This window comes from Salmo salar, chromosome ssa02 (genome assembly GCF_905237065.1).
Source record: "Salmo salar chromosome ssa02, Ssal_v3.1, whole genome shotgun sequence".
Taxonomy (NCBI): domain Eukaryota; kingdom Metazoa; phylum Chordata; class Actinopteri; order Salmoniformes; family Salmonidae; genus Salmo; species Salmo salar.
This window is the reverse complement of record NC_059443.1, coordinates 32,875,959-32,887,088: the sequence shown is the minus strand read 5'-3', so window position 1 is coordinate 32,887,088 and position 11,130 is coordinate 32,875,959. Positions and strand designations below refer to the sequence as shown.

Here is an 11,130-nt window from a genome sequence, read left to right as displayed (position 1 = left end):
GGGTGCAAGAGAGAGAGAATATGCAGAGAAGGGGAGGCATTGAGAGCAAGGGAGGAAATGGGGTGGGATTGAGACAAATGAACGGAGGAGTGGGGGTGGAGTGATAGAGGGAGAGAGGGGGCTGGGGAGAGAGGGATAGCGGAGGAGAAAAGCCGGCTTGCTGATGCAATCCTGCCACCCGAAGCAGTAACTGCCCAGCTGGGAAAGAGAGAGAGATTTAGCTAATGGAGAGAGAGAGTGGGGAAAAGAGAGGGGGATTGAGGAATGAAGGGAAAATTGAGGGGTGACTTTGGCCAAGAGCTATTAAATACCTTTTTTTGACGTAAAACTGTTAAGTACATTCACTGTTAAACACATAGACACACAACCAACCCCAATAAATGATGCTGAGCACACACACACTTCCTCTCTCTATGGGACACAGTGGACACAGACCAACAAAACCCAGATACATGTTGTCCAGATGCGTTTGCTCTTAAGCGAGGTATGTGTCTATCTACAGACATAACTTCCTCCTTCCTCCTAACTTCCTCCTACTCAACTACACAAAAATATAAACTATAAAATATAAAACGCAACATGTAAAATGTTGTTCCCATGTTTCATGAGCTGAAATAAAAGATCCCAGAAATGTTCCGTGCGTATTTCTCTCAAATTCTGTGCACAAATTTGTTGACATCCCTGTTAGTGAGCATTTCTCCTTTGCCAAGATGATGCATCCACCTGACAGGTGTGGTATATGAAGAAGCTGATTAAACAGCATGATCATTACACAGGTGCAACTTGTACTGGGGACAATAAAAGGCCACTCTAAAATGTGCTTTTTTGTTACACAAAATGCCACAGATGTCTCAAGTTTTGAGGGAGCGTGCAATTGGCATGCTGACTGCAGGAATGTCCACCAGAGCAGTTGCCAGATAATTGAATGTTCATTTCTCAACCATAAGCCACCTCCAATTTGGCAGTACGTCCAACCGGGCTCACAACCGCAGACCACTTGTAACCACGCCAGCCTAGAAACTCCACATCTGGCTTCTTCACCTGTGGGATCATCTGAGACCAGCCACCCAGACAGCTGTTGAAACTGAGGAGTATTTATTTCTGTAATAAAGCCCTTTTGTGGGGGCCTATGCCCTCCCAGGCCCACCCATGTCATGTGAAATCCATAGATTAGGGCCTAATTAATTGATTTAAATTGACTGATTTCCTTATATGAACTGTAACTCAGTAAAATCTTTGAAATTGTTGCATGTTGCGTTTATATATTTGTTCAGAGTAGTAGAATACATATTTGTACAGGTACACCCTTAGAACCTTTTTTCTATCTAGAACCTGAAAAGATTCTTCGGCTGTCCCCATAGGGGAACCCTTTGTAGAACCCTTTTGGTTCCATGTAGAACCCTTTTGGGTTGCCTCTGCCCATAAAAACAACGTCCTCTCTGGGCAGCTTTAAAAATGAAGTAAAAATATGTTTGATGTCTTCTGTGACCATATGAATAACCCCTATGATGTAACTGCAATGATGAGATAGATGTTCTTCTTCTCTGTTTTTGTTTTATTATTTCACTGCCATACTGTGTTTAACTGTGTTCGATCTTGTCTTGCCATCTTGTCTCAGGAGGACCACAATGGAAATAAGTCCCAGACTTTATTGTGTGTTATCCTCAATGATTTAACAATGGAAATAAGTCCCAGACTTTATTGTGTGTTATCCTCAATGATTTAACAATGGAAATAAGTCCCAGACTTTATTGTGTGTTATCCTCAATGATTTAACAATGGAAATAAGTCCCAGACTTTATTGTGTGTTATCCTCAATGATTTAACAATGGAAATAAGTCCCAGACTTTATTGTGTGTTATCCTCAATGATTTAACAATGGAAATAAGTCCCAGACTTTATTGTGTGTTATCCTCCATGATTTAACAATGGAAATAAGTCCCAGACTTTATTGTGTGTTATCCTCAATGATTTAACAATGGAAATAAGTCCCAGACTTTATTGTGTGTTATCCTCAATGATTTAACAATGGAAATAAGTCCCAGACTTTATTGTGTGTTATCCTCAATGATTTTATTTATGTGCCTGTATGGCTTTTTCAGGTTTTATGTGTGCTGTTGTTTTTAATGGTCAAATTAATAAGCTAAACTAAATGCATGTAGAACCCTTTCCACAGAGGGCTCTACATAGAACCCTGTATGTTATACCTGGAACCCAAAAAGGGTTTAACCTGGAACCAAAAAAAGGTTTAACCTTGAACCCAAAAGGGTTATACATGGATCCAAAAAAGGGTTTTACATGGATCCAAAAAAGGGTTTTACATGGATCCAAAAAAGGGTTTTACATGGATCCAAAAAAGGGTTTTACATGGATCCAAAAAAGGGTTTAACTTTGAACCAAAAAGGGTTCTCATATGTGGACAGCTGAAGAACCCTTTTGGAACCTTTTTTTCTAACAGTGTATGAATAACAGACTTGTGATCTTGTAATGTGTTCTGTTCTCAGCTCCCTCCAGTCTGAAAGACATGACATATTATCATTATGAAAGTACTGGGCTTAATCTAAAGCCACCAGATGTCTCTGTCTAACATATATAGCCAGATCAGCCAGCTCTATATAACACTGAGGTCAGTAGGAATACAGATGTTCCTGTAGACACACAGCAGAAGCACACAGGACTGAATCACATTCCAGAGTATGCTGACTTCTTGAGACGTCACATGTTATAGTGAGACAGACAGAGAGACTGAGGGAGAGAGAGCTCATAACTGCTGTAGAGAGGAAAGTTCTGGAAAAGTGAGCTCAGTCTCTTTCTTTCTGACTACTATTATTTCACTCTTTTGGCTTTTCTCCCTTGTTGTCTTTTCTGTCTGTGTCTGTCCATCTCTGTCTTATGGTCTGGAGTCCAGTAGCCACTAAACATACAGCACCAAGGGTGTGGACAAACCTCACATACCTGGTTTCACCACACACACACACACACACACACACACACACACACACACACACACACACACACACACACACACACACACACACACACACACACACACACACACACACACACACACACACACACACACACACACACACACACACACACACACACACACAGGATGGATGTTGTTACAGACCAGAAATAGCTCCGTCAAACAGGGCCAGTAGCTATCTGTCTCTAACAGGCCGTCGGAGGCGATGATGTCATCGCATAAATGAACTGCTGATCATCAAAATCACAGCCACGCCCCTGTGACATCACTGGGACTTTTTATCAGTTGAGATGGAGGGCACAATCTGGCAACCCCCATGATAAGGACCTCTGAGGAATCTGGCAACCCAGTGGGTCTTAAATCAGGGACTTAGTCTAACTGCAAGAGTGGTCAGAGGGGCTGGCAGGGCTTTTTTGAATTACTTTTTGTTTGTGTCTCCCTTGTTTTTAGTTGTTTTATTATTAAACAATATACAGACAAGAATACATCAACTTGATGTATATGAGGGTGTTACATGTCAAAAGAAAATATACATTTGCCAAAAAGTGTGATGATGCATACTGCTCTTTGGTCCGGCTTATTAGCAGGACAGTAATCTCTGAAACCCAGAATTTAAATCTTGCGTAATTGCATCAGAAGCTTGATACTAGTTATGATACGTCCGTCTGTCGACGAGAGATTAGTAGGACACAAATAAGACGCATACAAGAACACCAGCTGTACCCAAGTTCAGTTGAAGTGTGGAATTCCTAAATCATCAACTTGGCCATACATCCTGCTGAGGGTCACAGTGCTACTTATTCCTCTTCACTTCTCATATCCAACTCACAGAACAGTGTCTCCCCCTGCTGTTTAAAGATGGTGTGTGTCGTTGTAATGACACACACACACACACACACACACACACACACACACACACACACACACACACACACACACACACACACACACACACAGCAAACACACACAAACACACAAACACACACACAGCAAACACACACAGCAAACACACACAGCAAACACACACACAGCAAACACACACAGCAAACACACACAGCAAACACACACAGCAAACACTGCCAACCCACTAGAACAAACACTTAAAAATATTCTTACAGAAATCAAGAGGTGGGGCGGCAGGTAGCCTAGTGTTTAGAGCGCTGGGCCAGTAACCGAAAAGTTGCTAGATCGAATTCCCGAGCTGACAAGGTAAAAATCTGTCGTTAAACCACTGTTCCTAGGCAGTCATTGTAAATAATAATTTGTTCTTAACTGACTTGCCTAGTTAAATAAATGTTAAATAAAAACATGAGCCTGTTGTAATTCAGCTAGCCAGATATCGTCATCAATATCTAAGCAGCACAAGAGAGAGCGCATCGCCCAACATAATGAATAATACTGTTGTGGTTACTGCTTTGACAACATTGTTGTACATACAGTTGAAGTCGTAAGTTTACATACACCTTAGCCAAATACAATTAACCTCAGTTTTTCACAATTCCTGACATTTAATCCCAGTAAAAATTCCCTGTCTTAGGTCAGTTAGGATCACCACTTTATTTTAAGAATGTGTAATGCCAGAATAATGGTAGAGAGAATGATTAATTTCAGCTTTTATTTCTTTCATCACATTCCCAGTGGGTCAGAAGTTTACATACACTCAATTAGTATTTGGTAGCATTGCCTTTTAAATTGTTTAATAACTTGGGTCAAACGTTTCGGGTAGCCTTCCACAACCTTCCCACAATAAGTTGGGTGCATTTTGGCCCATTCCTCCTGACAGAGCTGGTGTAACTGAGTCAGGTTTGTAGGCCTCCTTGATCGCACACGCTTTTACAGTTCTGCCCACACATTTTCTACAGGTTTGAGGTCAGGGCTTTGTGATGGCCACTCCAATACCTTGACTTTGTTGTCCTTAAGCCATTTTGCCACAACTTTGTAAGTATGCTTGGGGTCATTATCCATTTGGAAGTCCCATTTGCGTCCAAGCTTTAACTTCCTGACTGATGTCTTGAGATGTGGCTTCAATATATCCACATCATTTTCCTTCTCATGATGCCATCTATTTTGTGAAGTGCACCAGTCCCTCCTGCAGCAAAGCACCCCCACAACATGATGCTGCCACCCCTGTGCTTCACGGTTGGGATGATGTTCTTTGGCTTGCAAGCCTCCCCCTTTTTCCTCCAAACATAATGATGGTCATTATGACCAAACTGTTCTATTTTTGTTTCATCAGACCAGAGGATATTTCTCCAGAAAATACGATCTTTGTCCCCATGTGCAGTTGCAAACCGTAGTCTGGCTTTTTTATGGCGGTTTTGGAGCAGTGGCTTCTTCCTTGCTGAGCGGCCTTTCAGGTTATGTCGATATAGGACTCGTTTTACTGTGAATATAGATACTTTTGTACCCGTTTCCTCCAGCATCTTCACAAGGTCCTTTGCTGTTATTCTGGGATTGATTTGCACTTTTCGCACCAAAGTACATTCATCTCTAGGAGACAGAACGCGTCTCCTTCCTGAACGGTATGACGGCTGCATGGTCCCATGATGTTTATACTTGCATACTATTGTTTGTACAGATGAACGTGGTACCTTCAGGCATTTAGAAATTGCTCCCAAGGATGAACCAGACTTGTGGAGCTCTACACATTTTTTTTTGAGGTCTTGGCTGATTTCTTTTGATTTTCCCATGATGTCAAGCAAAGAGGCACTGAGTTTGAAGGTAGGCCTTGAAATACATCCACAGGTACACCTCCAATTGACTCAAATGATGTCAATTAGCCTATCAGAAACTTCTAAAGCCATGACATCATTTTCTGGAATTTTCCAAGCTGTTTAAAGGCACAGTCAACTTAGTGTATGTAAACTTCTGACCCACTGGAATTGTGATACAGTGAATTATAAGTGAAATAATCTGTCTGTAAACAATTGCTAGAAAAATTACTTGTGTCATGCACAAAGTAGATGTCCTAACCGACTTGCCAAAACTATAGTTTGTTAACAAGAAATTTGTGGAGTGATTGAAAAACGAGTTTTAATGACTCCAACCTAAGTGTAAGTAAACTTCCGACTTCAACTGTGTCTCTTAATCCAGCTTTACATTCAGGGTGCTCTAATGCACTCCAATGTATGTAAACTTCCGACTTCAACTGTATATCATTGCTGTAACATTGTGTTAGTCTTGGCAAACAGCATATGTTTGCCAAAACTGATACCGGCGGTGGTACACAGGTGAATCTAAATAAAGCAGATACTGTCACTTCCTCTCTGGGGTTCACTGCTGGGACTCTACCCTGCAGGGGAAGCTAGCCTACTACCAAACTCCAACTCTCTGTCCTCAGAGATGGTCCTGCGCTCTACTCAAGTACTCTACTGCACAGTGACAGCTGTGACAGGGTCACATCCACATGCACCCACAACCACAGAGAGACACAGACACTCTGAAACACACACCCACACTCTCCTTCTCTCTCTCTTTCTCACTCTCTCACCTTGCGCTGGCCGGCCATCTTGCGCAGGAAGCTGAAGGTGCGTCCCAGAGGGCTTCCCGTCTTCTCCCCCCTCTCCTCCCCGGGGGGAGCACCCCTCAGTCCCTCCGTCCTTCTCTCCTCCCTCCGCCTCTCTCTCTCTTCGTCCAGCCGCTGCCTCTCTTCTTGCCCCCACAGCTCACCAAGCTCCGCATCCACACTGAAAAAGAGGTGACGAGAAACATCCTTCCATAAGACGGGACGAGTTTGCGTTCAGCCTAGCTCAGAGGAAAAGTTGTGTTACTATGGGGATGTGAGTCAAAAAGCAGTCAGTCACAGATGAGATCATGTGCTCTATAGCGTTGTTAGTGAACAACGGTCATCAGGAAGAGAGAGAGAGTCAACTCACCTAGGTGTGGAACCCCCAAATACAGAGCCCAGGGAAGACTCTGTGAGAGAGAGAGAGAGAGAGAGAGAGAGAGAGAGAGAGAGAGAGAGACAGAGACAGAGATAAACAGAGAGAGCGAAAGTGAAAGACAGATAGATACAGAGAGGAAGAGAGAGGCATAAAGCAGAAACAGAGGAAACAAACTTAGTCATCCCATTACCTCAAAACCATCCATCCATCCATCCATCCATCCATCCATAGACCTAAGATCCCAGATAGATTGAAGTGCATCGCCTGATAAGTAACAAACCTCTCTCTGCTCTGCAGGTTCTTGGCAAACACAGCTAATCCAAACGATGGCTGAGACTAAGAGTTAACAAACGCATGAAGACAAGGATGAAACAACACGAGACAGTTGATTAAAGACCATCAAGGAGTGATTAAAACGATCTCTGCTGATGCCGTGGAATGAAAGGATGAATAGTGAACATGCAAAAGGTGAAATGGAGAGAGCGAGAAAGGAGATCCTGAGAACACAGCGCTTTCTGTTCCGTGGCTAACGACGGCAGCAGCAGCCCCCAGTGAGAACAAACACAGGAAGAAGACTTCCGCATAGCTGCACACAGCTAGGAACACACAGACACACACACACTAATATCTGCCCTTCAAACAGTCAGGAGAGTCCCCACACACTCACAAATGAAGAGTCCTACTGTCCTACCTTGGTAGTGGCGTTGGGAGATGGAATTGGAGTTTGAGTAGGAGCGATGGCAAGGCTGATGATGATGCTGGTGGTTTTGTGAGTGTGTGTAGGGGTGTGTGTGAGGTGTCGGAGGGTGGAGGTTGGGTAGCTGGCGCAGACTGGGACTGGCACACAGGGAGGGAGCAGAGGCACTGAAGCCCTGCAGCTGAGACGACTGCTCCTAAACACACCACAGACAAGAGACAAGGGCCACAGTGTGTCAGAGGGATAGAGAGAGATAGAGAGGAAGAGATAGAGGGGAGAGAGCAAGAGAGAGAGGAGGGAGAGAGAGAGAGAGTGTATGACTTGAGTGTATGAAAGGCTCTTTCCATAATAAACAAAGACAAGAGCATCAGTGAGTGGCCATGTGTATTTGCAACAAAATAACCGAAGACGTGCTGCCACTGCTTGCACGATCCGTGTGTGCATGTGACTGTGTGTGTGTGTGTTACTGTCTGTGCTCTAAATAAGGTTACTTTATCTCAAGTCTTCCATCATGTTAGCAAATTATATTTATCACACACTCAAACGCGAGCGCACACACACATGCGATGCTTCAATCCCAGCAGTCTGGACTTAGCCTCACCTCCAATGGGGAGAAGACCTGGGTCTGGTAGCCCGCCTCCTCCTCCGTGAGTGACAGCAGGGAGCCCAGCTCCTGGCCAAAGGAGGTGATGGGGGCTCGGCGAGGGTCCCGCCCCCCTCTGCTGGACCCCTCCAGGGCTCCAAGGAGCACCCGCTCCATCTCTTCTGGGTCAAAACCCTCCAGACTCACACTGGGGGAGAGAGGGAGAGAGGGGGAGAGAGGGTAGTGTCACAGTAGAGTAGTTGAGTAGAGAGTGGAGGAGTAGAGGTCTAGCAGAGAAAGCAGCAGTCAGTCATCCTGCTTGTGAATGTGTGTGAGGCTGTAGCTTAGTGATTTCACTCTCTTCTTGTTTTTGAGAGTACGTTGTGTTGATGAACTGACTTTATTTGCTGGCGGCTGCACTTATACTTCTGCTTTGTCTCCGTCCCCTCTCTCCCTCCCCCTCTTCTGCTTTCTCTCCAAAAGATTGTAAAAACCCATTTGCATGTCAGATGTCAGGAAAAAGACCATGGAAACCAAATTGTATGTAGCCTGTGTCCGTAAAATGTACACTACCGTTCAAATGTTTGGGGTCACTTCGAAATGTCCTTGTTTTTGAAAGAAAAGCACATTTTTTGTCCATTAAAATAACATCAAATTGATCAGAAATACAGTGTAGACATTGTTAATGTTGTAAGTGACTATTGTAGCTGGAAACGGCAGATTTTTTTATGGAATATCTACATAGGCGTACAGAGGCCCATCATCAGCAACCATCACTCCTGTGTTCCTGTCACGACTTCCGCCGAAGTCGGTCCCTCTCCTTGTCCGGGCGACGTTCAGCGATCGACGTCACCGGCCTTCTAGCCATCGCCGATCCACTTTTCATTTTCCATTTGTTTTGTCTTTGTTTTACACACCTGGTTTCAATTCCCCAATTACATGTTCATTATTTAACCCTCTGTTTTCCCCATGGTTTTTGTGAGTGATTGTTTTATTGTAAGTTCAGTCCGATGTTTGTGGAAATATTTGGACATTTTAAGTAAAGTTCATTGTGTTACTCATCTCTGCTGTCCTGCGCCTGACACCTCTGCACCAGCTACACCCAGAAACTTACAGTTCCAATGGCACGTTGTGTTAGCTAATCCAAGTTGATCATTTTAAAAGGCTAATTGATCATTACAAAACCCTTTTGCAATTAAGAAGCAATACAACTGGCAGAAGGACAGGAGTAAAAACAATCAAAAATCAAGGACATTTCTAAGTGACCTCAAACTTTTGAATGGTAGTGTGTATGTAGGTTCAGAACTTTTGTGAAACAACACAGTTGCAAATAGAATTCAAACTGGATGGTGTTCAGATATAGATGGGAGGGGTTGAGGGTAGCGGAAGGACAGGAGTAAAAACAATCAAAAGATAACCATTGTAAAATAGATTGTGTCCGTAACATGTATATAGTATGTGGAAGCTGGAAGTAGAAGCCTAAGTGTTGTTCTTCATTCGTTTACTCCAATCAGGAGGGGTGGAAGGGTTAGTGAATGTATTTATTTTCAAATGAAAAAAATTGTAGCCAACTTGGATAATTGGGTGGAAAAAAAGAACGATAGATAAAGGATAGATAAAGACAGACAGAGAGAGAGAGAGAGGGACAAGCTACAGGAAAAGAGAAAGAACATGCTCAGTGAATTAAAAGCAGAAGAGATGAGCAAATAAGAGAGTAGGAGAGGGCCAGCTAAACCAGCACTGATAAGAACACCAGCAGTTAGAGCAGGAATGCCAGACATAACAACAGCATTGACTATATGTGTGGGAAGTTATATACTGGTAGCACTGGTCTTAGATCAGCCAATCCCTAAAACAAATATTAGAACATAGCAAGCATACTCCTACACAGTTCCCTCCCAGATTCCAGCAGCCCTCCAGGAACATGGTTGAGTTGCAAGCTGTGCATTTAACTCAAATCACTATCTCACTCTCAAATCAAATCTAAATCCAATTTTGTTTGTCACATGCGCCGAATACAACTGGTGTAGACTTTACCGTGAAATGCTTGCTTACGAGCCCTTAAGCAACAATGCAGTTTAAAGGTACGAGTTATTTGAAGTAAATATGTAGATGAAGGCAGGGTAAAATGACTAGTTATCAGGATAGATAACAATAAGAGTCAAATAAAGAGAGTAGCAGCAGCAAATTGTGTGTAAAAGTGTGTGTGTGTGAGTTTGCGTTTGTGTGTGTGTGTGCATGTAGTGTGTGTGAATGTGTGTGGGAGTGTCAATGTAGTGTGTGTGAATGTGTGTGTGAGTAACTGATGTCCAGAAGTGGTTGGCGGTCATGTGATAATAGTATGAACTTTCTGTACCAAAAAAGGTCAAGATAAACACGATAAAAGTCACTATATAGCAAAGTTGGGTTGGAACTCGTAAGATGTCGCGCTTCTCCGTCGGCACCATCTTGTCAGCCTTTACCCTCGACACTGATGTGATGTCAGTCTTGGGTTTCTCCGCCCTAATGATAAAGGTTAGGATTTGGGGAAGGTAAGCTGATCCTAGATCTGTGTCTACGGGCAACTTGTAGTCTTGTACCTAAAGCGGGTTGTTGACCACTGGACTAGTAAGTATTGGTCGTTAGTGTGCCCCCTACCTGCGCTTCTGGTACTGCGGGGGGCAGCCATACATCAAGGCTCCAGGCTGCCAGCTGTGCCTGCGGAGGTGGTCCAGAGTGTGTGTGAGACAGGAGGGGGGGGTCCGACGTAGTGTCACCCCTCCAGAGGAGGGAGAGGAGGGAGGCGAGGGGCAAGGGGAGGAGGGTGGGGGGGCCGGACAGGGGACGCAGCGGCCTCCCAGATATGACGGGGAGCCTGGTAGACGAGGGGAGTGAGGAGGTGTGGCGATCATCTGGCAGAGAGGGAGAGGAAGAGAGAGGAAGGGTACGAGAGAATGGACAGATGTTAATTCATTATTTACAAAATACACCTCAGGCA

At 43.9% G+C, this 11,130-nt stretch overlaps 1 protein-coding gene across 3 annotated transcripts in view; it reads right to left on the bottom strand.

The window, feature by feature from the left end:
* LOC106580371 (rho guanine nucleotide exchange factor 2) overlaps positions 1 to 11,130 on the bottom strand; it is a 55,556-nt gene that overhangs the window by 36,528 nt on the left and 7,898 nt on the right. For 2 of the 3 annotated variants that reach the window (XM_014161356.2, XM_014161366.2), the window contains 5 exons: positions 10,791 to 11,044; positions 8,172 to 8,361; positions 7,565 to 7,766; positions 6,865 to 6,904; positions 6,480 to 6,675 (listed from right to left, as the gene is read on the bottom strand). In XM_014161356.2, coding sequence (XP_014016831.2) covers positions 6,480 to 6,675; positions 6,865 to 6,904; positions 7,565 to 7,766; positions 8,172 to 8,361; positions 10,791 to 11,044 — 882 coding nt within the window. Of the gene's footprint in view, positions 1 to 6,479; positions 6,676 to 6,864; positions 6,905 to 7,153; positions 7,440 to 7,564; positions 7,767 to 8,171; positions 8,362 to 10,790; positions 11,045 to 11,130 lie in introns of those variants that run through there. The other variant, XM_045702569.1, reaches the window with a different exon arrangement.